This window comes from Pongo pygmaeus, chromosome 1 (assembly GCF_028885625.2).
Source record: "Pongo pygmaeus isolate AG05252 chromosome 1, NHGRI_mPonPyg2-v2.0_pri, whole genome shotgun sequence".
Taxonomy (NCBI): domain Eukaryota; kingdom Metazoa; phylum Chordata; class Mammalia; order Primates; family Hominidae; genus Pongo; species Pongo pygmaeus.
The window spans coordinates 220554560-220582215 of record NC_072373.2 but is presented as its reverse complement, the minus strand read 5'-3'; the positions used below and the strand labels follow the sequence as shown (position 1 = coordinate 220582215).

General features: G+C 60.7%; 1 protein-coding gene across 2 annotated transcripts in view; it reads right to left on the bottom strand.

The window, feature by feature from the left end:
- Positions 1–27656, bottom strand: part of CASZ1 (castor zinc finger 1) — a 57499-nt gene that overhangs the window by 8195 nt on the left and 21648 nt on the right. Inside the window, exons 3-16 of one of the 2 annotated variants that reach the window (XM_054439821.2) lie at positions 19871–20359; positions 14980–15814; positions 13805–13873; positions 11958–12048; positions 10951–11217; positions 9622–9794; positions 8580–9421; positions 6147–6282; positions 5898–5961; positions 4489–4643; positions 4276–4398; positions 3008–3346; positions 1323–1521; positions 119–290 (exon numbers count right to left, since the gene is read on the bottom strand). In XM_054439821.2, the coding sequence (XP_054295796.1) occupies positions 119–290; positions 1323–1521; positions 3008–3346; positions 4276–4398; positions 4489–4643; positions 5898–5961; positions 6147–6282; positions 8580–9421; positions 9622–9794; positions 10951–11217; positions 11958–12048; positions 13805–13873; positions 14980–15814; positions 19871–20359 (3954 nt within the window). The remainder of the gene's footprint in view (positions 1–118; positions 291–1322; positions 1522–3007; positions 3347–4275; positions 4399–4488; positions 4644–5897; positions 5962–6146; positions 6283–8579; positions 9422–9621; positions 9795–10950; positions 11218–11957; positions 12049–13804; positions 13874–14979; positions 15815–19870; positions 20360–27656) is intronic. The other variant, XM_054439831.2, reaches the window with a different exon arrangement.

Below are 27656 nucleotides of genomic sequence, written 5' to 3'. Positions count from 1 at the left end.
AACGTGGAGCCTGCAGTGGGGAACAGGACGCGAGTACCAGGAGAGGCGGCCCAGGCCACGGGGGCCATGGTCTTGACGCCTGCTCCAAGTCCCTGCCCGCAGCCCCAGCCCTCGGTACCTAGCCTGCCACACTCCTCGCGCTTGGTGAAGTATTTGAAGCCATTGGCTGCCCGCCGCTCCGCCTTCTCGTGCTTCTTGATGTGCCAGGGGAGTTTGGTGGTGATGTTGGTCACGAAATAGCAGCCGGTGCGGAGGCAGTGGTAGTGCCCACGCATTCGGAACTCGCAGTGCTGCAGGGAGACACGAGAGGGTCAGGACAGGCGGGTGACTTTCATGAGCTCCTGCCTGCCCCGCGCCTGAGGCTGTGGTGGGCCCTTGGCACGTGTTCTTCTCTGCTCAGGAGCTGATGATCATAGAAACACCTTTCACATGTTAAAAAGCAGCGCAGGGCCGGGCGCGGTGGCTCACGCCTATAATCCCAGCACTTTGGGAGGCCGAGGTGGGCGGATCATGAGGTCAGGAAATCAAGACCATCCTGGCTAACGCGGTGAAACCTCGTCTCTACTAAAAATACAAAAAGTTAGCCGGGCGTGGTGGCGGGCGCCTGTAGTCCCAGCTACTCGGGAGGCTGAGGCAGGAGAATGACATGAACCCGGGAGGCAGAGCTTGCAGTGAGCCGAGATCGTGCCACTGCACTCCAGCCTGGGTGACAGAGTGAGACTCTGTCTCAAAAAAAGGCAGTGCCTGCCCTTAGTCACTGCACTAAAGCATCCTAGCCTGGTAACCTTGCAGGCCATCTGCAATCCCACACCTAGAGCAGACATCGCGAATCTATTTTAACACTCTTCTCTGTATGTCTAGACCTGGGCAGACATCACTGCTCTATCCTAGCACTTCTGGGCCCAGTTTCCCCCTCAGGCAGCCCCTCCTGGTCTTGGGAGTCAGGCCTTTAAGGTGAATCTGATCTGACTTTCCTGTGTGGGCATGGACAATGGGCCTGTTCGAAAATTCTAGGGCTTTGGAGAAAGGGGGCATAAAGCTAGTTCCAGGATAGGCAAGAATGATGTCAAGGGCACGGTGGCTGCCCAGCATTGAGTCACCACTCGGGGGTTAGACCTCACCAACTAGCACCAATCTGGACCCCTGCCCAGGGGTCTCCAGGGGCCTAGGGGCAGATGGTGCCCTTTCCAGAGTCCGGGAGGCCCATTTAAGCAAGGTGTGAGAAACGGAGCCTCTGCTAGGAGGTGACTGTCCTGTGCCCTGAGCTAGCCCTGCACCTCCCTGCCCCCTACTCTGCCCCTGGGCCATCCCGCCATGCTGACCTGGTTGGGACAGAGACACTGCAGAGAGTAGTACGCAAACTGGTCTCGCACGTTCACCAGGTTGTTGCTGGGGTTGATGTGGTCCAGGCAGTGGGATTCGGCCTTGCCAGACGTTTTGCAGACGTACTTGCAGTTCCCAAAGAGACAGTGGAAGTGGAACTTGTTGGCGTACTTGCAGTCCGTGGCGAGGCAAGGATCGCTGGAAGGAAACCACAGCCCAGAAGGTCATTGCCATTCCCAAGCCCTCCCTGCTGGTGTCCTGACTTCACTTGTGTTGGAGTTCACTCCCCCACGACCAGCAGTACCACCAAGAGGGATGGCCTGGGCTGCCGTCCTGCTCAACAGGATGACTCAGCTGGAGACTACAGATCCCAGCATGCATTCCTGCCTCCTTTTAGGAGCTCTGCATGGTGCACAGGGATTGCAATATGCAGGGTGCCCAGAGCATTGCATGCTGGGACAAGTAGTTTCCATGGCCACACCTCAGGATTATAGATAAGGATGGCTGTAATAACTTCTTGGATCGGAAAATAAGGATGGTGCTGCCAGCCCTGGCGGGGTGCCGTGAGGCCCTGGCTGGCGTGGCATGGGCGCCACCGTGGATGTGGCTGACTGACAGACTGCAGATGGGTGCTCGGCCCCACCAGGAAGTGCTGCTGCCACAGGCCCTTAGCAAGCAGGAGCGCGTGCCTGGTGTCAGCTCCTGGGGGCTCACAGCTGCTGGGCTCCCCAGGGTCAGCTCGGGGCCCATGGTGCCCACCCACTCAGACCTCACTTGCTGGCACAGTGGGAGAGCTGCTGGGGCAGAGCGGGTGTGCTGGCCTGCCCTGGGCCACCTCCAGGATGCAGAGGGGTGCAGGAGGACACTGGTCCCAGCCTTCCACTCTGGTTGGCAACACTGTAGTCCCCTCCCAGGGGACCCACGGTGGGCACTCTGACCAGGCCAGGGAAACCTGAGCTGCTACTCTGGGGAGGAGGAGGGGGAGGGGAAGCTGGTGGGGGGATGGAGAAGAGTGCCAGGCCCCTTCCATGCTGTGGGCCCAGCCCCAGGTGCTCAGAGAGGGAGGACAGCTGCCACTCAGGCGATATAAATAATCCAATTTATTACTTTTATTGAGAACAGGAAGTCGCACACATGACAATACAAAGTCACCGTTCTCCCTGCAAGGAGCCACCACCATCCAGTGAGGAGCGTCCCTTCCACCCAAGAGCTCGGACCACCGTGCAGGCCAGTGATGGCCTGGAGGGGCCTGGCCCCCTCGCGCCCCACCCGTGACTTCACGTGCCCTGCAGAGATTCAGCCATGGGTGTGAGCCACAGAGCAGGCCGATACGGAGGCCCGGAGGGAGACGCAGCCCTCCTTGTCAGGGCGAGAGTTGTCCTCTGAGGACCACCACGCCCAGTCCACCCCAGCTGGCCCTGGCAGGATCACCACATGCCCTGCAGGAGCAGCGGCCACTGCCGCCACCATCGGCCCACGCTGGCTGGCCTGTTCTGGGACAGGCAGTGAGGTAGGAGCAGCAGCATCTTTGGCTAGAAGGACATCACCCGATGGCCATGCCCCAGAGAGGCTGGGGACAGCAGCACCATCCGCAGTGAGGAACAGGGCCTCCTAGCGCCCTTGCTAGCACCTACTCCCGAGACGCGAGGGGAATGCGGGACTCCCGGCTCATCGAGGGACTCACTTCTCCTGGAACTGGAGGAATCCGGGTTTGACCTGGGGCTTGGCGTTCTCTAGAGAAGTCGTTGCCAAGGGTGAGGCGGGCAGGTGAGGCACTGACGCTGGGATCTGAGGCATCTGGGGTATGGTGGAAGCCAGCTGCTTCCAGGCGAGCAGGGTGGGGGTGGAGGGTACGGAGGCCGGGCTGGGAGCGGGCCCCTGCAGAGAGGACACCGTGGCCGTGGTGACAGGAGGGACCGGAGGGGACGAGGGGGCCATGGGAGGTTTGGTCTCAGCAGCCGAGGCTGGGAAGGCAGCCTCTGTGTTTCCTTTTGCTGCTCCTCCCTCTGTCCGGAAGTGGAAGCTGCGAGAGGTAGAAGAGGGGTCTCATGGGGTGCAGTGAAGACAGGTGTGGAGGGGCACGCGTGTGACCCCATCACAGGCCTAGACCCTGGTGTCCGTCCCTACTCGTCCCCATCACTCAGCTCCAGAAGTCCCCTGTGACCCCACCAGGACAGAAGGACTGGAGGGCAAACTGCCGCGTCCTCTGGTTCCGAACTTGGTCTCCTGGCTTGGGCCTAACCATGCCTTCCTACTTGTGCCCTTCCTCGGTCCCCAGCTCCTCCATGTGTGTGACAGCAGGCCCTGCCCCAGGAAGCCCCTTCCTTCCAGAACCTGCTCGGAGGTCTTAAAGGTAGGATTCTCAGTATTCACAGCAGGCTTCCCCGCGGGCTACGGCCAAGGGTGCCTATGTGGTCGGAAAAGCCTTGGGAGCACTGCAGATCTGTTTTAAACAATTGCAAGTTCTGAGTTCCCTTATAAGCGGGCGGCTAGGCTCGAAGCCTTTTAACTCAATGGGATTTACAAATTCATTTCATTATGTTTAGGTCAAAGGTAACCTAGAGATGTAATATTGTGGCTTGGAAAGGCCTTCAGCTAGGGTTTCTGCTCCAGGTCACAGCCGAGTCTCTCCAGCTGGGCTCTGTGCCCCTCTGGCCTGCTCTGCAGGGAGCACGTGCTGGGACTGATGGCTGCCCTGGAGACGTGGGTGCAGCAGCAGCTGTTGCTCAGGGTCCCAGGAAGGGCCTGGACAGGGGCTCAGAGCCCCCGGCTGAGGGCTGCATGTGTGAAGGAGGATGGGAAGCCCACCCTTGCTGGGGCAGCATCTCCGAGAAGCTGGCTCAGCTTCTGTGGTCTAGCGGGAACTGCTGTGCCAGCCCAAGCCCCACCCACCCCAGAGCCAGGCTGGGATCAGTGGGGCTCTGCTGAAATGGCCCCCAGCACCCTACTCACTTTGCGTGCTTGATGGCCCCGTCCAAGGTGCTGAAGAGCGCGCCGCATTCCTCCACCACGCAGTGGAAGTGGGCCTTGTGGAGGAAGTCACACTGGCCGTCACAGAAATCCTTTGTACCAAACCTAGCCAGAGGAGCCGGCGTTAGAGGACAGCCTGGGGCTCCAGGGCGGGTGCTGGGGGAGGATGGGTGGACGCGGCCAGCAGCCCCTCACCTGCGCAGGTACACCTTCCAGGGCTCTGCCAACTTCTCCTGAACCAGCGCCTTCACGGCCTTGCCTAGGAAGGGTGAGGGCTCCGCAGCGGGGCTCCCCTCCGCTTCCGCCTTGATGTTCAGCAGGCTGCCCAGGCCAGGGTTGCCCTGAGACATCTGTGAGGACAGAGGCCGAACATGGGGCTGGGGTAGCTTGGAACACAGACACGGCAGCCTGGGGGGACAACAGCCGAAGCTCTGGGCTGCTGGGACCCACCGAGCCCTCAGAGCCAGCAGAGAATTCGGCCCGCCTACTTGGCTCTGGCTGTGGCCGGGCCCTCTCTGAACAGAGAGCCTGCTGTGCTGCCCCGACCCCAGGAGCTGCGAGGCCTCCTCAGGGCTCCTCCACATGAGCCCGTGCCGCGGGATCCATCACTCAAGCCAAGGCCGCGACTCAGGGTGCACGCTGCAGCCCATCTTTCCCCAGACTTCGCGGCTCCCTGGTTATTTTCCTGCCAGAAGGTTTTCAAAAGAAGCGCAGAAGGAGGAGGGATGGGGGAACCCCTACGAATTCCTTGAGAACAAGAGGAGGCCCATAAAGGAGAGAGAGGGAGGGAGGGAGGGAGGGAGGCTTACGGGTGAGACCCAGACAGGCTCGCTGCAGCGGCCGGGAGGGGGTCATTGCAAGGCTCCAAGGGAAGGGAGGGGGTCGTGGGGGCGGAGGCCAAAGGAAGGGGAAGGGGAAGGAGAGCAAGAGAGCAAGTGGCCAAGGAGTGGACGCCACAGGCCAGCAAGGCTCCTTCTCCACCGAGTGCCCGGCTGGGGCCCTGCGGCGAGAGGTCCGGCCCAGGCCCGGCCCCTCCTCAGGGCAGTCACTTGTGTACAGTAACCGAATTAATCTTGCTGTAGTCAAATGTATCATGTGAAGGGGAAAAATATATTTGAGATGATGTATAATTTACAAAGACCCTGCATTATTTAAAATAAATATTCCGGAGCGACCTCTCCGGAAGGCGTCCGAGACCATTACTCAACCCGAAAAGTGGAAATTGATGTTTTGCTCCCACTTTAGTCCCCCCTCCCCCATCCCCTTTTAAACAAACAAAAAATATATATAAAATAAATAAATTAAATTAATAACGAGGCACGAACGAAGTTGAAGGGCTCTGGAAAAGCTTTTGGAGCCCTCCATCTGAAGGGAAAAAAAGGTGTCAGAGGCTGGAATATATTTCTTCAGCCAGTTCATTAAATTAATTTGTAAGCAGTGGCTCTGAAATTATATCCGATGAAAAATGGCCTCAAAATTTAAATGGTACAAACTCATCTTATTAGAGGCAAAACATTAAAAAACAAACACATCCCCCCAGCCCCCAGCACAGCTTTAATTTCTCTGGGTGGGGGAACGGGAGGCGTGTGATGGATGGCTCTTACCTTATTCATAAGCGAGGATAAAAGAGATGAATTTGCCGGGACTGCGTGGCCATTTGATTCATTACTAGAACACACAAACCAAGGGGCTTGAGCTCAGACGGCCGGGGCCTGGGCCCTGGGGCTCACCCTCCCTGCCCGACCCTGGGGCTCCAGCCGTGCCCGCTGCAACTGCCCGGGCAGGACCACCCCGGGGCTCCAGCTCAAAGGTGCGGTTCCCGGGGCTGGCTCCCACGGGGGGCCTCGCCTCACCTGGGCTCCTTCACAGTCAGGTCTAGACTGCGGTCCTGGGAGGCTTCATTGGGGCCTGGGGCGCCGGTGCTCTCACCGGGTTCCGGCTTCACTTGGGCCGGGGGGAACCTGGCTGGGGTGACCTGCTGCCCGCTTCCTGCAGGGGAGGGGAGGGAAGATGCATCAGAGGGGCTGAAGGCCTGGCCCGGGCACAGACAGCCGTGCCCCCTGGAGGGAGGGCAGTGGGCTGGGTGGGCCCCGGCTGCTGGTCAGCGCTTCTCCCGCTGACGTGATCGCTCGCGACGCTTGCTCCTGTGTGGCAATTCTTCAAGTGATAATTATTGCAAAATTATGTCAAAGTTGTCCTGGCTCAGGGCCTCCTGGAGGAGAAGGGCGGGAGGCTGGGGAGGGGGTTGGGGTGGGGGCAGGGGCCCTTCATTTTCTCCACCAACTGTCACAGTCGATTTGTGGGGCTGCCGCTTAGGCTTTTATTAAAGACTCTGTTAATGCTGAGGGAAAGTGGCAGATCAGGACTGGGAGGGCCCCTCTGTGGTCCCCAGCCCGCAGTTGCCGGGGTGACGGCCCCCGCACGGAGCATGCCCGGGAAGGGCCTCTGCTGTGTCAGGGCGATGGGGCCGATGGCCAATCAGAGCGGCCACACCGTGTGACCTCAAAGTCAAGCTATCCGGGGCAGGGACACGAGGCCAGGCTGGGCCGAGCTGGGTCCGGAAGGGAGCTGGGCGGGTGAGGCTGCAGGAGGCCAGCAGAGCAGGGGTAAAAGAAGTTGCTGACAGGGCCGTCCAGTGAGCCTTCCCCTACAATCCCCCAGTGATGGAAATATTAATTTGCCCCAAGGCGCTGTAGCTGACAGAGAGCTGCTTCAGAGACAGCAAGTGGCATTTTATTAAAAAATAAAACGGCCCCCTCCCCTGTGCTTGACCTTTCTTTTGGGAGGATACTTTTCTAATGAAAACAAAGTACTTGACAGTCTGGCCACCGAGCCCAGGTGGCCCTGGAGTGGGCCCTGCCCCATCCATCAGGCACCTGGCTGGAAGGGCGTGGCCAGCGACGCCCCACCCATGCCTGGACCAGGAGGCGGTCCCTCCGTGCGGCCGCCCGGCATGAGCACCCTATTGGGCCTGTGAGAGTTTTCAGACCTCGGGACTCCACATTCCAGCAGCTCGACAAAGTCACCTGCCCAAGGTCCCAGGAAAACATGGCCCGCTCCCCTGCCAAGCACTGGCAGCCTCTGCAAGGTGTGGGCAGAGCCCCGGACTGGGCCACAGGGACCCTCAGTCTTGGCTGGTTCTGAGAGGGTTTCAAATGGGAACAGGGCATCTAGGCCCAGGAGCCCCACTCCTGCGGGCAGCGCTTTGGTTCGCCACTTCCTAGTCATGTGCCCGGGAGAGACCATCCCTGACCGTCTGCTGGCTCCACGACGTGGGTCTCTGTCTGGCGTCCTGCCTGCTGTGTCCCCAGCACCCGGCTCGGAGCCTGGCTCTCAGCAAGCATCAGTGGTTGTTGAATGAATAAGTGAAACGAGCCACATCCCAGATGTGAACTGAACTCTCCTCAAGGATTCAACAAATAGGAACTACCCAGAGCAGGGAAACTGGGAGAGGAGTGAGGTAAACAGAAAACACCCCCACCCCAATCATCAGAGAAAAACGGAGGGAAATCTTTTTTAAATGGAAATTTATGAAATTATAGGAAAGCAGGAAAGAGAACTGCGCCCCTCAGTGAACCAGCGTGAAGAAGGAAGATGCAACTCCGGGGCTCTGGCCCTTTTCTGTCTGACATGGCAGTCCCTGGCCAAGTGTGGCCGTTTAAAGTGACAATCCTGCTTCCCAATCACAGACCCAGCTTCAAGCACCAACAGCCACATGTGGCCAGCGGCTGCCAAGTCAGACAGTGCAGAACAGAAGGCTTCCAATGCCTGGAAAGTCCTACTGGGATGGCACTCATGGAGGAGGGAGCCTGGGAAGTGCGTCCCTGGGCCTGGAGGTGTCCAGGTGTGAGGTGCAGCCCCACTACCGCTGGGCTGGACGCAGGCCCCTCTCCAGGTCAGCTGGAGGAAACGCTTGGCACGCCAGGGGCCCTGGGCCTGCTCTCATCAGGGTGGACTTGGGATGTGGGAGGGTGAGCAGACAGGGAGGGGGGACCTGCAGTGGCCCCAGGGAGGCGGGGCAGCCGAGGAGGCAGGGACCATTGCCCCCAGCTCACAGATGGGGAAACAGAAGCATGGCCCGCCTACTGTGGGGAGCCACAACCAGGGGCCCCACATAGAAACCAACAGGATGGGGACGAAGACCAGGCAAAGAGGGGGTGCTGGCAGGCAGGGGCCACATGGACACTTCTTCCAAACACCCCCCGACTCTGCTCTGCAGCCTGAGGCCAGGTGGCCACCCCAGTCCAGAAGGTGCCTGCTTTCTGGGCAGGACCCAGCCTGCTCACCTGGGTCAAAGGTGGCAGAGGGCTTGAGGGCAGCTGCAGCCAGCCTGGCCATCATAGGCGAGATGAGGCCCTTGCTTGCAGAGATCCTCTCCATGATGGAGGCAGGCGGCGCCGGGACAGAGGCGGCAGCCGCGGGGGCTGAGTCTCCAGCTCCCGAGGCGACCAGCGTGGGCGTGTCAGGGGTGGCTGAGGCTGCTGCCCCAGACGACACGGCACCCAGGAGGCTGGGGGTGCCCACGGGCAGGGAGGTGCTCCCACGGCCAGCCAGGAGGGGGAAGTAGGGTGTGGGGGTGGGCAGGCCCGAGGTGGAGAGGGCCAGGGCCAGGGGGATGGAGCCGGGCAGGCCCTGGGGCAGCAGCCCCGAGATCTTGCTGTTGGGAGGTTTGGTGGCGCTGGGCCCAGCCTCGGTGGCGGCAGTGGCGGCAGCCAGGGACGCAGAGGACTGCTGGCTGGTAGGGGAGGCGCTCAGGCTGGAGTTCTTGCTGCTCAGGGCGGAGAAGTCGACAAGGTCGTCGTTGCTGGACTCCTCGTGTTCCGTGTCCTTGGCGCCCAGCAGCGAGGGCGGCAGCCCCAGCGCGCCCGAGGAGCGGATGTGCCGGCGCTCATGCTTGCGCTTGTGAGAGGTCATCTGGCTGGTGGAGGTGAAGGTGAAGCCGCAGCCGGCGCGGATGCAGTGGAAGTGGTTGGTAGCCTTGCTGTACACGCAGCCCTCGTACTTGCACTCCTCGTACTTGTAGAACTTCTTGAAGCCGTCCTTGGCGTAGGCATCGTCCTTGATGTGGTAGCTCTTGTGCTTCTCAATGTCACACTTGTTCTTGAAAGTGAATGTGCAGCCGGGGCGCCTGGATGGGACATTGGGAGCCTGGCATGAGACCCAGAGGAGGCCCCGCCCTGCTGCCACAATGGCCCTGGAAGGGACAGTCCCCCGGGTGGAAGACCCAGGCTGGACACCAAGGCAGGGGCCTGGGCTGTCCCACGAGCCTGGTCCTTGCCTTCCCTCCCCGCTTCTGCCCAGGAAGGCCCCCGCCAGGCTCCCGCTTACCTGCAGTGGAAGTGTGTGGTCTTCTGTCCGTAGAACTGGCAGTCGGCTGTGCCGCAGTCCTCGGTGGCTCGGAAGCGCTGGAAGCCGTCGTTAATGAGCTGGGTATTCTTCTTGTGGAAGTTCTCGTGGGTCATCACGTCGGACGTGCTTGTGTACACCTTGTTACAGCCCACCTGCACAGGAAGGGATGGCGGTCAGGCGAACGGAGGCCAGGCGCTCCTGGGCCGAGGTCGACACCACTGTGTGTGGCTGGGGCCACTGACTTCCCTGCTCAGGGAAGCTTTGGCACCTCTGACTTCAAACTGGAGGCCTCGGGAGGTCGATGTAGGAAGCAGAGTAGAAAGCCTCCAACAGCCCCTCAGGCCTCCACGGAGGGACCAAGTGCTGCTGGGGCCTGGCTCGGTCTGTGACGAGGGTCAGGGCATCTCCGGAGGGTCAGGGCATCTCCGGAGACCCAGGGCACTTTTTGGCCCAGGGGAGGGAGCTGCATCCTGCAGGAGTTGGATTTTGAGTCCCAATCCATGGCCCTACCTCTAAAACCCTCAGTGGGTGGACAGGGGCTGGACCCTGGAGGTCACCTTTAGCCCAGGGATTTGCTTAGTGGACAGTCCCTGGGCACGGGGCCCTCCCACCCCACCGCAGCCAGGCCAGGAAGGCAACGTTGCCATATTGAGTAAAAACCCGTGGAATCTGAACACTCTCGTAGGCTGGGCCGTGCCAGTGTCTGCACCATCTCAGAGCCCGGAGGGTGGCCCCCCTCTCCTCGTCACCATCTCAGAGCCCGGAGGGTGGCCCCCCTCTCCCCGTCACCATCTCAGAGCCCTGAGGGTGGCCCCCCTCTCCTCGTGGCCCAGGTTGTTCACAGAGGCCTTAACAACCCCTGACAAATACCGGGGGAGGCACAGGGCTGCTATTTGCAACCCAAAGTCGCTCCTCCTGGCCCTGACACCTTGAAAAAGCCCAGACTCTGCGTGGCATTAAAACAAAGAATTAAACAAAAACCTCCTCAGGAATCATTTGCAATGCTTCTCTTGGTGTTAAAGCCTGAAAAATGTCCATCTATATAAACAGCTCACTGAATTTCATCCACACCAAGTATGGCCATGGGGAAGGCCCCACCCTGGCCCACCAGACGCTGCCCAAGCCTGAACCCCCAGGACCCTCTTGGCTCGCTGGCCATCCCTGTGCTGGGCCAGGAGAAAGAGAGGCTCCCGATCAACTGGGGCCCCTGCCCATGGGGCAGCCCTGCCTCTGGGAGTGGGGGGCTCACGGCCGGGAGGGCCTGGGCCAGTCCTGCAGCTGCCCGGCGGGCCCGGGTGCGGGAGGCACCTGCATGCAGTGATAGTGGGTGCTCTTCCCGTTGAGGTGACAGCCGTGGTAGTAGACGCTGCAGTCGTCCAGCGGGCTGAAGCGCATGAAGCCGTGCTGCAGGGAGTTGTCGCGCTTCTTGTGCATGTTGTAGTGGCGGATCACGTCCTGCTTACTCGTGAACCTCTGCCAGGAGACAGCGCTGCATGGGCAGGAGCCTGAGCTCCCCCTCCGCCCTTCCTCCCGTATGCCAAGAGCACCTGGGCCAGGTGCTGGCCTCAGGTCTCCCTAGAAAGAACCCTGCTTGGAGTCAACGCAGTCCAGATTGTCCAAGGCCAGTGGCAGGCACACCAGCCCTTGGAGGGAACCATCCCAAAGGTTCTAGGACCATAGATTCTTCCCCGATGCTCCCCTAGGTCCCCAGTGGCCATCCCCAGGAGCACAGACGGTGCATCGGGCCAGGCCTTGAGGGCAGGGGCTCTGATGCTGGCAGCTCATCCCGCCCAGTGCACCTCTGGACTAAGGCAGGCTGGGATCCCTGGCAAGCCAGAGGGAGCCACCCCACGCAGGCTGCCCCGACTCTTTCCCCACTCACCAGCCCCGCGCTCACCGGTGGGCAGCCTCGGGCACAGTGGCACTCTGGCTGAACCTCAATTTTATCATCTTTAAGATGGGGCAGTAATGCTAACCTTCTAAGGCCACTGCAAAGAGTCAATGAGGCAAGGCTCACACGCTGGCTGGCCTGGCCCCGGACACATGGGAGGCTCTCAGTGAAAGTGGACTGGAATGGTCACCACTGGGAGGTCACTGGCCCCCAATCGTAGGAGCTGCTCTGTCGGCAGGAATCGGGGAATGTGGGCAGGCTGGTGGTTTTGCGGGCCCTCTGCCCGCTCAAGTCAAGTTTGGGTGGTGCAACTAGAACTAACCCCCCCCCACTGCCGTCCTCCCCTGCTGACTTCTAAGTGCCTCCATGCTGTGCTGGTGGTGGGGGTGGCGGGGAGGCGGAGCCCGTCTGGCTGTGGCCGTACCTGGTAGTTACACTCGGGATCAAGGCAGTGGTAGTGCTCGCGGTACTGGTATGCACAGTGGATGTGGCCACAGTGCTGGCTGCCCGAGAACCTGGAGGGACGAGGGGTTGGGGTCAGGGCCCTGCTGTGAGTGACAGTCCCAGCCCCAGCCCCAGCCCCAGGGAGGACTCTTCGGGCCCTGTGTGGGATGCGGAGGGGAGGTGAAGTTGCAGAGGCCCAGGCAAGGGACTGGGCCTGGCGGGAATCCCAGGCCCATTGAGGCAAAGAGGCCTGGCCCCAAGAAGGGGGCAGGACAACACTGAGGTGGCCAAAAGTCAAAGTGGGGGGAGACAGATGGGGCCCGAGCCCTGGGATGGAAGGGAAGGCAGGCGCCCCCTCGGCTGCCCACCTGTCTTTTCTGCAGGGGCTGCCTGCCCCACTCCCAGCCCGCCCAGCTCTGGCCAGGTGCAGAGACCCTGGCTGGGCCAGCCCGGGCTCTGATGCTGAGAGGTGTTAAAGGGCTCTCTCTGTCCTGGGCTTTTCCTGACACTTGAAACAGTGCAGAGTTATGAATTTTTAAAGCACAGCATCTGTTTGGCTTCCTGCAGCAAGGAGCTCACTCTCCAGCCGCCGCTGCCACCGCCAGGAGCCTGTGCTGCCTCCCAGGAAACCCGTCCTCCTCCAGGCCCCAGGGCCGCTGGGACGTGGCTCCCACAGCCTCGGTGACGGCCGGCCGTGGGGAGGCCACTCTGCAGAGGCCACACCATGACGACTGTGGAGAAGGGGGTGACTCAGCCTGCCTGTACCCCTCCAAGAGTGATGTGAGATTGCAGGAGACACAGAGAGAAACCCCATACTGTAACGGGAAAACCACGTGCAAACAAATACTTAGGCTGAAGTGGCCAAAAGGGTCATCTGTGGAGGCGCTAATAATAATGGTAATAATAATACCACAGAGAAGGCAGCACGGGGCAGAGCTGAAGACAGAGTGGGATAGGGGGGCGGAGACAGTGGGATGGGGGTGGGCAGAGACAGAGCAGGACAGGGGAGCAGAGACGGAGCGGGACATGGAGGCGGAGAGACAGAGCAGGCGGGAGGAACCTGGAAGATCTGTGGACAGACAGGCGCCGGCCGCTGTGTGCTGCCCCATCAGAGGGCAGGCGGTGGGGGGGTGGGGCGGGGGGTGTTATTTGTGTGATTTGGGGGAATCTGTTGAGGCAAAGGCTCTTCACTGCCAATCCCACTGCCTTTGGGATGGAAAGGGGTTGGTCTGGAGTCAGGTGGTGTCAGAGCCTCACTGGGGAAGTGCATTGGGCTGTGTCAGAGAGGATGACAGCCCACACCTCTCTCTCTCTTTTTTTTTTTTTTTTTTTTTTTAAAGAGATAGGGTCTCACTCTGTTGCCCAGGATGATCTCGAACTCCTGGCCTCAAGTGATCCTCCCATCTTGGCCTCCCACAGTGCTGGGATTACAGGCATGAGCCACTGCACCCGGCCTGCCTCTCCCTTCCCAACCCTGACAGTTTCACGGTGGCCTGCACCCTACCCAAGGCTATGTGTGACAGCAGGACCCAGGCGAGCTAGGGGAGCTGCACTCACCTGTGGCCAGGCCCTGCGTTGGGACCCCGGCCCTACCTGGGGGCACAGGCTGCTGAGGGAATGTGTGGCCTGGACACAGAGCGGAGGGAGGCTCTGAGACGGGCGTGCAGGGCAGCCCTTGGTACGGTGGAGGGACCGAAGTGGATGGGGATGGGAGGAGGTAGCTACCTTGGCCCTAGAGGTCAGATGTCAAACGAATGGCCTCAGAGTGCCCGGTCAGTCCTGGCCCCCCACCTTCTCTCCACGGCAGGCTCCTCCCCAGGGGCCTACCTGGCAATATATTTCTGGTAAATGTTTACATCTTCAGTGACGGCTGGTTTATCTGTGGGCAGTCCGTTCCTGGCGAGAGACACACAGGGCACAGCCGGTGAGCAGATGGGGCAGCCTCATGTCACAGGGGCATGTGGTGGGCAGCCCCTGCCCTGAGGCCTCAGCCCCTCTGCTCCGCTCTGCAGTCCGAGGCGCCCAGGGTGGGACTGAGGACATCCCTGGCAGAAGCTGGCCAGAGGTTCAAAGAGCCCAACTCTGGGAGGGCAGTGCCATCTCGTGCAGGTGGGGCTGGAGCCCCCCTTGGGCACGGGCTGGCAAGCCACAGAAGCCCGGGCTCGGCACCTGGCATTCAGGGAGCATCAGGAGGCCGCTGGCTGAGGGGCACCAGGCCTCCCAACAGGGAGGGATTCGAGGTGGGGGCAGGCAGCTGGGCAGGGGAAGTGTATCCTTCCCCAGGCAGCAGGTGCCGCCTTGATCTGCTCCAAGGCATGCAGCCCCCCGGGGTCCAGGAGCGCCCCCAGGGTACAGGAGGAGCTCTGGGGAAGGGTCTCGCTCAGCCCCACGCCATCCACCATTTGACTACCCAGGCCATTCCCTGCCCATGGGTTCAGGCTGTTAAGGGTGTATGCACCTTACCCCGGTCACTACCTTTGCTACCTGCCTCCCCCAGCGCGCAGGCTCTGAGCCCAGGAGCCAGGGCCACCAGCATGGACCCAGCATCCCCACCCAGGGTGGCACTTTCTCAGCCAACCACAGGCCTGCATTCGGCGCTCATGGCAGCAGGTAGAGAAAGCCCGTCATGGGCAGATGGGGGTGGCTGCAGTCCTGGTGTGCATGCTAGCAAAAGGCAGAGCACACTGGTGCCTGGGAGTGTGGGCGTGTGTGGGGGGCGTGTGTGAGGTGCACGTGCAGGTCCAGGAGCGGAGCGGGGTGCTGCAGAAGGGCTCATGCATGGTTCTGTAGGTGCAAGAGTGAACGTGAGCGCGGCGCGCACCTGTGTGTGTGGAAGCGCATGGATGGGAGCCTGAGCGTGCATGCGCCTGGATGCACAGTGGATGTGTGTAAGGTGTGAGCGGCAGGTGTGTCCTCAAGCGCGGGCAAGCCCGGTGAGGAAGGAGGCCTCCTGTCTAGTCTGGCTCCTGGCTCTGGGCATTGTGGGGTGGGGAGCGCCTTACTTGACAGTGGAGACGGTCCCCGTGGTGATGGAGTCTGTTTTGGAGAAGGTTGACTTCAGGTACTCGGGAGTGTTGAAGGACAGGGAGGCAGGAGGCTCTGGCCCTGGCCCGGGGGCGCTGGGGGCACTGGGCACGCTGGCGAGGGGTGCGGGAGCCAGGCTGGGGGTGGGCGGAACCTTGGCGGGGCCTGGCTTCTGGATGCCCCGGACGTCGTACTTGGAGGGGCGCCCCACCTTGCCCGTCTTGAAGGCGATGGCCCCGCCCATGTCGGGGCTGCCCTCCCCGGGTTTGAAGAGGTGCAGGTACTTGACATTCTCCAGGTCGTACTTGGATGGCTTCTTGTAGGTGCTCCCGTTCTGGGGCCGCAGATTCTCGCCGGTCTTCAGTTTTTGGATGAAGAAGTCGTACTTGGAGGCCCGGGCCACCAGGTTCTGCATCTGGACGCTGCTGTGCGACGGCAGGGGCAGGATGGTGGCCTTGGTCTCCAGGTGGGCCGTGCTGCTGGGCAGCCGCAGGCCGGGCAGGGGGCCCACCACCTCCTTGCCCACCCGCTCCTCGGTCTTGGTGCTGGGGGCCGGCCAGGAGAGCTGCTCGCCAGCCTTGAGCTTGCGGATGTACTCCTCATACTTAGAGAACCGCGCCCGCTTGCTGAGGGTATCCTCGGAGGTGGGCAGCATGGAGGAGGTGGCTGCCTCCGGGGTGGAGCCCGCGTGCAGCTTCTCAAAGCTGATCTTCCTGGCCAGCTCGTCCCGCGTGTTCTGGTCGTCGTAGCCAAACATGCCGAGGAACTCGGTCATGGTGGAGGCCGCGTAGTCCCGCAGCGAGGAGGCCTCTCCTGCAGAGGAGGAGGGGGGCGCATCACCTCTGGGAGGGAGTGGGAGGGACAGGAGATCCCCCCACCGGGGGCCCCCACCCATAGAGGGAGGGGGTCAATGTGGGGAGGGGTGGAGCAGGACATGATCTGTGGACGTTTGGCTCACTTGTTAGGTTTTACGACTCTTAAATTAATTTGTTTTAAAAAAAAGTAATTAATACTGGGGTAAAATAAAATGAGTTCATCAATGCCAGGAAAATCAATTTCCTAAATGTTCTGGCCGATGGCTTTTCAGTACATTAAACAAAGTTTCATAAATGTCTCCGCTCTCTCGCCTTGGCCTAATATGAAAGAGAAGTCATTTTACTGGAAGTAAGGCCAGATCCCAACCTGCCTCCCAGGACAGGGAGCGGCAAGAACCGGGGACAGGTAGGGACGTGAGCCAGTGGGCAGTTGAGTGGGAACCCAGGGGTGAGGAGGATGCTCTGGCCGGGGTCGGGGTGGCCTGGCTGGAGGACCTCCCTTGACCCCACAAATGGATCCCCTGGGCAGATGAAGGGTCCGCTTCAAGCCTTCCTAGGACCTGGCCTCTTGGCCTCCTCACACCTTCCCAAGTGCTGAGGGTCCCTGACAACACAGCTCAGCCAGGGGCGCAGGTGTGTGGATGTTCCCCTGGCCTGTGACATAGGACCTGGACACGTCCTCCAACCCCCTGGCCTCCTCCAGTCACTTGCAGTAACACAAGGCTGGGCCACGAGGGGAGAGCAGGAGTCCAGGCAGGGCCTGAGTGCAGCCTCCCTACTGTGGCCACCCCTGGGCACACCAGGAAGCCTGGAGCCACCTCTCCACAGTGACATGCACACACACTCTCACACATCAACACACACGCACACACACAAACCCACACACAGTCACATGCAATCACATACAACACACACATGCATTCACACACACACACACAGTCACATTCACACAAGCACATACAACACACGCATGCATCCTCATACACTCACACACACCCACACAGTTGCATGCACTCACACGCCATCACATACACACTCACGTAAACCCAGTTAATTACATGCACACAATCACATACAACACACATGCACTCTCATACACTCTCACACCCACATTCTCACAATCACCTACAACACACACACATGCATTCTCACACACACCCCTACACAGCTACATGCACACAATCACATACAACACACGCATGCATCCTCATACACTCACACACCCACACACAGTCACAACACACACATGCATTCTCATATATACACTCTCATATCCCCACACACAGTCACGTGCAATAACATAAAATACATACATTGGCACCCACCCACCCCCACACACAGTCACATGCTCACAATCACAACACACATGTGCATTCTCATACTCTCACACCCACACACCCAGTCACGTGCATACAATCACATACAACACACACATGCCTTATCACACACTCTCACCCGCACATACGCACAGTCACATGCACACAATCACACACAACACACATGCAATCACACACACTGTACACACCCAGTCATGTGCTCACAATCACACACACACACGCAATCACACTCTCACATACACCCAGACACATAGTCACTTAAACTCATACACTTGCTCACCCCCACACAAATGCAGACTCTCACATAAAACACACATACCCAGACACAACACACACACTCATACAGACTCACACACAGACACCACACACTCACACACCTCACACACTCTTGCACTCACACTCGGGCTCACCAGCTCCCATCCCTAGCAGCCTTCCCGTCTCTGCAGACATACAGGTACACAACCCCCTGAACCCCTGCCCTGGGTCTCTCGGAATGAGGGAGAAGGTGGTCAGTCCCAGGCTAATTCTGAGCTGTTCTTGTGGACCCGCCTCTTCTGCACGTGCCCCACCCCATGGCCGAGGCGTGACCCCAGTGCACACGCACACCTGCCCCTTCACTGCCCGCGTGCTACATGCCTCCCGTGTGCCATGCCCTGCATCGGGTTTAGGTGCACCCACGAGACTGAGACCTGCACGGCCCCCGGGGAAACACCATGTTCTCTCGCTTGTGTGCAAGCCAGCCACGTGGGCACACTCGGGGCAGCAGGACCCCAGCCTGACTACACAGCCAAGGGAAGGCGTGGCTGGGGGGGGGTCTCCTCCCAGGCGAATCTCCCAGGACTGGGATCCTCAGAGATACCTGGGATGGGGCTCTAAAGGGGCAGGACTGGGCCTGGGGAGGGGAGGACACCTGGCGGGATGTGGAAGGAGAGGCTGTGGGCTCCGGGGAGGGCCTGGGACTCGGCTAGGGGAGGAGAGGACAGTCACAGGCAGCCACCTGGCACCCAGGGTGCACAGAGGGACTCAAGAAACCAACAGACAGCTGTTCTCCTGGGGCGGGGCTGGTGGGTCAGCCGCTGTCCTGACCTCAAGCTACACAGGGTTGGGGGGCCCAGCTCGGGAGGAGTGGGCTCTGGCTGCTGGATTCAGTGGCTCAGGGACCAGGGAAAGGGGCTAAAAATAGCTGGAGGCAGCTGAGCCCTCACTATATATGGCAGAGAAACAGAGGCTTCGAAGGGCAGGCAGCTTGTGCAGGGAGGGGACCAGGCAGGGGTCCCTGAGGGGGCCCACAGGCCTGCATGGCCGAGCCCAGGGCCCAGAGAAGGTGGCTTGGGGGCCAAGCCCACAGAGGCCGCTGAGGCTCCGCTGTCTGTCTCTTCCAGCGCTGAGCGCTGAGCAGGCAGTCCCAGTGTCGGGGCTGAGGGGGCGAGGCCTGGGTCCCTGAGGCCATTGGCAGTTCCAGGCCCACCTCTGCCAGCCGGGCTCTCCACTCCTCTGGAGGAAGGAGGCAGGGGCTGAGGCCCACTCCACTCCCCGTCAGCTGCGGGCAGAGCTGGCCTGGGTGGGGGTGTGGAGGGGACGGTGGCCCTTGTCGCATCCCTCTCCTCTCCTCTCCTCTCCTCAGGCCCAGCACAATCACCTTGTGTCTGGCAACGGCAAGGGCTTTTCCTATCAGAGGAAACTGAAGGTCACACTTTTCCTCATTGATCTTGCAATGTTTGTTAATTACTCTGTCACTGATGTGGCGAAGGATAATTAAACAGCTCTGTTTATATCTTATATGCATAATTATGTGGCTGCGCAGGGCTCCCCGCACAGGGAGGAGATGCGCCCCTCGCTGCAGGGGAATGGCTAGGGGAGCGGGCAGGGGAGGCGCAGGGCACTGGGCACAAGGCTGGGAAGGAGGCCGGGGGCAGAGAGAAGGCCCAGACCTGGGGGCTGTGGTCCTGGCGACCCCCTTGCCTGCTGGAACCCCAGGCCTGCCCTCCCCTGAGCAGAAGGCACGCAGGGCTGCTCTGGATCCCCAGGACATGGAGACATCAGCAGAGCAGGGCCTCGGTGCCTCGTGGGAGAGAGGTCAGCCAGGGGACCGTGGCCGGGGCAGCTGGCTGTAAGAGGATACGCTGGCCGGACCGGCAATCTGTGTGGCCCTGAGACGTCCTGCTGGGAGGGCCAGGGACAGTGGTGTAGGGAAGGAAGAGGAGGCCAAGGGGAGTGGCAGGAGAACAAAACTTGTCCTGGGCTCCTCCGAGAAAGCTCCGTAAGTAGCAGAATGCGCAGACAGCAGGCTCACAGGCTCATGCTGTTGACCACCGCGCCCCTCTTGTGCCAGGTACTGTGCCCGGTAAGCTCAGGCCTCACAGCTGTGTGTAAAGAGTCAACTACCCACCATCTGTCCAGCCATCTATCCCATCCATCCATCTATCCACCCGCCCATCTATCCTCCCTCCCTCCCTCCTTCCCCACCTGTCCACGCCTCTGCCTGTGGTTTCTTGAAGACCCACTGTGTGTGGGGCAGCTCCAGCCCTTCCCTTCTCACCTGGGGTACCCCTCCCCGTCCTAGTCTCTCCCACTCCAGAAGTCCTCCCTGGGTGGGATGAGGCGCCGGTATTTAGAGCAGGAGTGAGGAGTCGGGTGTGCTCCCCAGACACACTGCCCCTTCCCCACTGGCCTCCCTGTCCTGGCCTTCAGCCTCCCTTCGAAGGCCAGGCACCCACCTGAAGCCTGCTTGGTGCTGGGGCCGCTGTCCTCCTTGGAGGCTGCCCCGTCTGAATCCTTCTCCTCCAGGGCACCGCCGTCCTTGGGGGGCTCCTCCGCGTGGTCTTCCTCATCGCTGCACCCCTGGGGCTGCACCATGTAGACACCCTCGGGAGGCAGCTCCAGGCCCTCACGGGCAATCCGCCCCAACACAGGTGTGGGTGCCGGCTCCTCGCTGTACTCCCCGTTCACCCACTTCTCGATCACTGCCCGTCTCTTGTCTTCCTCGCTGCGGGGGGCCCGGGCTGCCCCAGACTCAGGGCCACTGCGCTCTTGGTCCCGGGGCCGCGATGGGCTGCCCTCCGCGTGGAAGCCGGCGTCAGCTCGCTTCTCCACCACCACCTGGCGACTCAGCTTGGCGCAGATGGCGTTCAGCTTCAGGCCGCCCTTGCGCTTGGGCGCCATGGCGGGCTTGCCTGCAGGCGGGTCCGTGCACCGGGTGCCCTCAGCTGCAGGGATGGAGGAGGGCACGGAGGTCAGAGGCGTGCAAGGCCAAGCACAACCCACCCTCCCGAACAGCCCTGCATCCCCCAAGCTGTAGGCCTCCCCCATCGACCCCAGTTCCATCAAACTGCCCTGAGACTGCCTGGCACGTGTCTGTCTCCCCCACTAGTCTATGAGCTCCTTGGCCATGCTTGAGAATCACTCTACTTTCTGAGCCTGGCAGCGTGCCTGGCACAGAGTAGGTAGTTCAAGAACTAGTCTGTAAATGAACAAATGAATGAATGACTCTTCAACTACAAGGGGTGCCCAAGTCCTGGAGGCACTTCCTAGGTTTGCTGGGCCCTGGGAGGGGGTGTGCCCTTTGACACACAAGGAAACTGAGGCCCAGGGAGGTTAAGGAGCCGGCTATGCAGTCAGGCTGTCAAGGGACAGCATGGCATTGCTGGCGGCTGGTTCCACTTGGGAGCGTCCTGCCTCGCCACACGTTCCCGGGGAGGAGTCACAGAGAGCCAGGGACCAGCTTGTGCCAGCCTCTTGCCTCACTGTCCCAGCAGCACTTGGCTGGCACCCTCCCACCTGAGCACGTCAGCCCCTGGCGGCTCCTCTGCCAGGCCGGATCCCTGGGCCCCACCAGACTCCAACCCTGCTCAGCAGAGAGCAGAGATCTCCTTTTCTCTCAGCCACTCAAGACCCTCCCAAAGGCCTCCGTGTTCCTCAGTCTCCTCCCGGCCTCAGGTTCTTCCCCAGCCCTTGCCAGCCCCCTCTTGGCCTCTCTGTCCATTTCCTGTTGCCACTCCCTTCCCCAAGCCTCAGTCAGAGCCGTCCAAGCGGAGTTCCTCATGGCCCTTCCTAGGGCCACTTGTCCCTGTCCTAGGACCTTGCTCCCCAGCCTCGGCCAGCCTCTGCAGCCCTGGAAGGCCTGGCCAGCCCACTTCCCAGCCCCTAGGAGCTCCAGCTGGCGCAGGGTGGGATTGCTTAGATCCCTCACGGAACGCCCCGAAGCGCCGGTCACAGCGCCTAATCCCCGAACGTGACAGCCTGACACACACAGCCGGAAGGAAGCCCTCACGAGGCGACTTGAGAGCCAGCGACCTCCCTCGCGGCCGCATAGCCCAAACTCTGTCCCTGATAGGGCACCGAGGGTCCTGGGGGGCATACGGCAAGCCCACCCACCACACAGCCTGGGACCTGCCACAAAGGCTGGCGAGGGTGGACACACACATGCACACACAGACGTGTGCACACACAGTGCAGCCACGTGGAACTGTCTGTCCATCCATTTAATGAGCTCCTTCTGTGGGCCAGACCCTGTCGTGGGGCTTGGGGACAGGGCAGTGGCCACAGCAGCAGGGGCTCGGCTCACACTCACTGTGTACAAAACAAAATGTGCCTCTCCATGGCCGTCACGGGAGGAATGGGCGTGTCAGAGTCTCCATATAGGTGGGAAGGCTGAGGGCAGGGCCCCCGGCTCCATGGTCAGAAGGGGCTTCACTCTAATGATCACCCCCTGCCAACTTTCCACACGCCTGGAAACCCGATGAGAGGCCTACTCAGGCGGGAATGGCAATACCTGGGTCCACGCAAGGGCCGAATCCCTGAGGTGGACTTGACTCACACGCACAGATAACTGTCCCCTGATAGACACAGTGCCTGGCCGTCCCAGCCAGATCCTTCCCTTGTAGCCAGTGGCCAGTACGGATGGCTCACTTGGCCCAGACGAGACAGGGTGATTCTAGCCCAGCCAGACCCACTGCCAGAGAAGGGTCTTCTCAGCCTACTCCCAGACCTTCCAGTCCTGTGACCCTGGCTTCAGGGCCTTAGACACTTGCCCAAGCTGATGCCCACTCTACCCAGGTTCGTCCACATCTCCAAGTCTGTGCCGCCCACACCCAAGACCCCAAGCACGATGCGGGGCCCCTCTGGAAGTTCTGAGACGGCGCCTCCTCTTCACAGGGTCCCACTCGACCTCGGAGCTGCCCAGCAGGTTCTGTGACGCCGGGTTTCCTCCAACAGGCCTCCAGGGAAGCGGGCCTCACCTGGTCCCCTCATCCCCTGCCCTGGATGGGGAAGGGAAGAGGGGAGTGGGGCAGCCTGCACTATTTTTACCAGGAGGTAAGCAGCCAAGTGTGGATGGCAGACGGCAAATGAATCTATAAATATTTATCCTAAGGAAGAGGGAAGCAGAAGCTCCCAGGGCCGCACTTGCTGCCGGTGACGCCCCCTCCCCGGGCCCCCACCCATCCTGGAGCCTCCCCGCACTTTGGCCCACCCAGCCCAGCCCACCTTCTCCCCATCTCAGCTGTGTGCCTGGCTCAGTCCCTGCCCGGGCCCCCACCAGCTGCGGTGCAGCTGTGTACCCAGGACCCGCCCCCAGCCCCAGGCCCCTTTGCTCCTGCCGACTCCCCCGGCACCTGCCCTCCAGCAGCTGCGCTGCCCCAGCCCACCTGCCTTCCAGATGCTGCCCTCCCTCTCCCTCTCCTGCCGGTCCCAGGGGTGGAGGTGGGAGGCGTGTGGGCCGGGGACACAGGGGCAGGAGGCAGAGGTAGGGCTTAGGTTTGTAAGTGCGAGCGCGTGTGAGGCTGGGCGGTGGGAACGGGGGTGCGTTGGAGCTGAGTCTAAGCTGCCCGCCGTCTTCCGGCCCAGGGCCCTGGGATCCATAGACGATCCGCCCCCCACCCCGCTGTGGTCTGACCCCAGACTCCTGTCCATGTAAACATTCCTCTGACTTTCTTCCCTAAAATATAAACGCCGTGGCCAGGCCTCAATGGAAGGAAGCCATCCGTCCCCGGCCCTGTCACTGCCCCTTTCATCTCCTTCCCGCCACCAGCCTGCCCGCTGCTCTATTTACACTGGACACTTCCTCTGGGAACAATACTGCCCAGGAGGCAGGCTTGGGCCAGAGGGTGGGAAGGCGAGGGGACTCCTGCTCTGCTTCCCCGGAGACGGGAGAGGTGAGGGGAGGGGCCGCCGAGGTGGGCTGGGCCGGGGCCTGGGACCCACACACAGCCAGAGCCCACTCTGCTGGTGGCAGTGCTCTTGGCCTCCAGCCTCTGGCCCCAGGGGCTCTGGCGCAGCACCAGGGTATGGCCTAGCCTCTGGGGTCAGGGAGTTGTGAGCTCACGGTGGAGCTCTGCCCTGCGCTAGCTCTGGCCCTGGGCAAGACTTTTCCCTGTAGAAAGGCGGCCAGGCTGTTAGGTGAGAGAGGGCACCTGTCTGTGCCAAGCACAGGGCCTAGCAGGGATGAACCTGGGAAAAAGCAGCTGAGCCCCGGGAGGGCCACCAGGCAGATGTGGTGCCACACGTGAGCTTGAGATTCCAAGGCTGAGAAACCTTACCTGGCCTGGAAGAGGCAGGGGACAGAGAAGAGGCTGGAGGTCTGGGGCAGGGGCGGGCTGGCCTCTCAGCCCCTCCTCGGATTCCTAGGTTCGGGACCTTCCCTCTCAGGGAGCCACGAGCAACAGTCCCCCAGCAGGTCTCTGAGCTGAGCAGACCCTGCACAGGGTTGGGGAAAAGGGGCATGGACTGGACCGTCCACCTTTCCGGGCACTAAGGGATGACTTGTAACGGCCCAGCGGAGCCGGCACTGTCATTGTCCCATTTCATAGAGGAGGAGGCTGTAGACACTCCAGAGCCCAAGCTCACCCTGGCCAGGAGCTCCCGGAGGCTGGGACTCGGCCCCATCCCCATTAGGGTTCCTGAGCCGGCCCTAGGAAATCCCAGGCCTCTCTGCGGGCACTCCTTCCCCTGCCCCGTCCCCTCCTCACCCTCACTTCCTGTTCCCATAACACGGAGCCCCTTAAAGTGTTAACTGCGATGGGTAAAATGGTGCAGCAGATTGCTACAATAAATAATTTACTGATATTTATAAATATTCAAATCAGCCGGCTTCAGAAATCGAATGAAGGGAGGGCCTCGGGAGAAGGCCCCGTTATGGCATGAATCTCATCACCCCCTCCATAGGCTGGGGCAGGCCAGGGCTCCTGCCAGCTCTGGGTGAGAGGGGCGTTCCTGTAGCTGCACCGCATCCCCGGTCTCCTGATCTCACTGCTCTCTGGAGGTAGCCTGCTCACCTGGTCAGGGCCAGGCCCCCTCCCGCAGGCATCCTGGGTTCAAGGGGAGGAGAGGCTGCAGTGCCCACTGCCCATGGCCCCGGGTCTCAGAGTTGCTTGTCCTGCCTCGACGGTTGGTGGGAGGGGGGGGGGGTCTGTCCCAGGGGGCTGGGCAGGCCTGGCAGCCCCTCCCCAGCCGTGAGTAATGTGTTTTGGGGCCGGGCTGCCTGTCAGCTCCCAGGCTCCGGGTGCTTTATGGGCTCCGCTTGGTGGCTCTGAACTCCCTGGTAGGAAATAAAGTTCTCCCTGCGCGTCCCTTCTAAACATTTCACTCAGTGGAAGCGGTGTTTAAGAAAAATGAGGACATATTTCTTCCTAAGGATGCAGTATCCCCTTTGGGCGTCCTAATGCCCGCTGTATATCAGGAGGTGGGGAGGCAGGGGCCAGGAACCAGTCCCCTGGGGTGGGGGTGGACTGGGGCCCTGCCTTCCCACTGCCAGGCAGCTCGGGGGCCACTCTGGTAGCTGCCCTGGGCCATGGTGTCTGGGGCCATAGAGCAGCTGGCATCCTCTGAGCACCTCGTCTGTGCTGGGCGCCTTACAGTGCCACCTTGGTGATGCCCCCAGGATCCCCACATGGTCGGCTGTCCTGTCCATTCCCACATAAGGAAGCAGAGGCGGCGAGGCTGGTAGCTGCCCACAGTCAGTGCTGAAGCCCAACTCCCACCAGGCTCAGATGCCCAAGGTCATAATCTTCATCCCCACCTGTGTCCCCCACAGCCTACCACCTAGGCATCCTGGAGTCAGGGGCGGGCGGCTGCCGGCGCTTCCGAATTTGCAGCTCACAGGCCACAAGCCCCAGTTTTGGGGTGCTGTGCTGGTGTCCTTTCAACAGCCTCTCTCTGAACACCGTGTACAGACCAGACCCTGGGCTGACTCCTCAGGCTACGATGTGGGCACACCGGCAGCCCTGGTTCCTGCACCGCGGATGCTCAGTTCAGACTTGGGAATGAACACTTCAAAGCCAGTACAAGAGCCATCTCTGTAGTGGGCATCAGAGGTGCCACAGGAGTGGCAGGTCTGGAGGCCAGCAAGGGCCAGGAAGGGCCCAGGCACCTACCCCTCCTCCCTTCTCTACCTCACAGCCCATTTCCGCCTGAACGGTTCCTTCCCCATCCTTCAGCTGTGACCCCTCCCCCAGCCAGGACCCGTCCCCTCCGAGACGGGAGTCCTTCCCTCTTGGACCCAATTCTACCCCCAGCTCCAAACAGAAGGGCCTCCAAGTTCTGTGGGAGGAATGGTTGTTGCTCCCCAGGGGTTCAGCCAAGGCCCTAGGGGTTCAGCCAGGTCCCCTGGCCCTCAACAGCTCCAACTTGGGTGGGGGGCGTGCTTGGCCACTGGGCCCTAGCTTGCCCCACTTTGTTTATTTATTTATTATGATTTTTTTAGTCCAGTTAAAAGGTTTACTATCCAGACGCGTCTAAGTGGCCTCACTTAGCGTAAGTAACTCTATAAATCAGGGGAACTGTTAGCATCCACTGCACAGTCTGGCTATCAATCTCCCCCAGGTCACAGCCAAACAGGAAGGGGAGAAAAAAGAGAGTTACCACCCAGGGGAGATTTAAAACACACACACTGAGCAAACGCGCACAGACCGCATGCATGCCTGTGTGCGCGCACCACACTCGGACGCCCGTGTTTGTACAATCCCGTTATATTCACACGTGCACATGTAGAATCTGAGAGTGCTGCGTGTGGTCGTGGTAACAGAACACAAACATGGCTCCTGCAGCCATGAGGGGAAGACAGATCTGAGGGAAGGGGCTTCGGGTGAGCCTAGGACCCCCAGGGCCGGGCTGACTCTCAGTGCCTGAGCTGCCCTGCTCCGGGCAAGTGTCTCTGGAGGGCAGTGGAGGGGGTCTGATTGGTCCCCTCCCCTCTCTGTGGCCCCCACCTCTGCCAAACCCAAAGTGCCCAAGCTTTTCTCTTTCCCAGCCCCAGGTGGGCACTTGGCAGGGGGGTGGAGCCTGAAAAAGGAGGCAGAAGGCTGTAAGCTGCGGGCCACCCCAGCGGGGCATGATGTCACCTCGGGTCCTCACTCGCTATGCCGAGGCTGGCACACCCCAGATGCGGCACTGGGCTCAGGAAAGGCAGCATCATCTAAATGGGTGGCCAAATGCCATGCAGTGCACTGGAGGGTGCGAGGCTAGGACGATGGCAGAAACACCCTGCCTTTTCACGGGGGCAGGTGTGGCTGGCTGGGTGTCCACACAGCCTGGACTGCCCTGGAGAGGCCCCAGACCTAGACAGCCCCACAAGCTGTGCCATGCCAGAGACCAGAGTGGGGGAGGCGGCTCCTGGCATCTCCTCTAGGTCCCAGAGATGGACGTGGGCAAGGCAGCCCGAGGTGGGGGACCTGCCCAGGCCACCTCCTTTCCCTGCTTGCCCGAGAGGCCTCCCCGGCTCACCCGCCCGCCGCATCTCCCCATGAACTCTATTTCTCTTTCCTCTCTGAAAACAACTGAGCTGTAAATACTGTTTAACCTTCTCCCCCCTCCCCCCCCACCCCCTCCCCTCCGCACTATAAAAACACAAATATGCCATAACTCAGCCGCCCGGCCGCCCAGCCTCCAACATGCCCCGCGCCCGGGCCTCTCAGGAAGGTCATTACAAACGACTTTCCGATTCACTGCTCCTGAAATAATTTTGTGTATTAAAACCTGAATCTGCACTTTCTGGGGCCGAAAGCCTCGCTTAATTATGGCAGGTGTCCTTGGGACGGACAGTGATCCTTCACTCGCCAGCCCGTGCTGCAGCCCTCCGCCCGCCGGCCCGCCCCCCTCCCCGGGCCCAATCTGTTTTCAAAGTGTGTCTGTCCTTTATTAAATTGTTTTCTTTTCCACATTATCAGTTGCCATGGAGACCTCATCTCTCGGATTATTTGAATTTCATTATATCTATTGATTTGGGAGCATTTCATCTTTTTTATTGTTTTTCTGTCAATTTTCAAAACGAATAACCATCTAATTTGCGTCAGTGCTGATTATGTTTGTCCCTCAATAGAGGTCGGCAGCTGCGCTGGGGAAACAAATCAATGAAAAACCATCATAAAACTCCCCACTCCAGTCTCCAGGATGTGTGGGTGACATTCCACGCCTGTGAGAGACACACTCATCAGCTCCAACTTCGGCGACGGTGGCAGCGGCTCCGTTCCACGTCCGCCTCCTTTGGCCTTAATATTTAATTTCGCGATT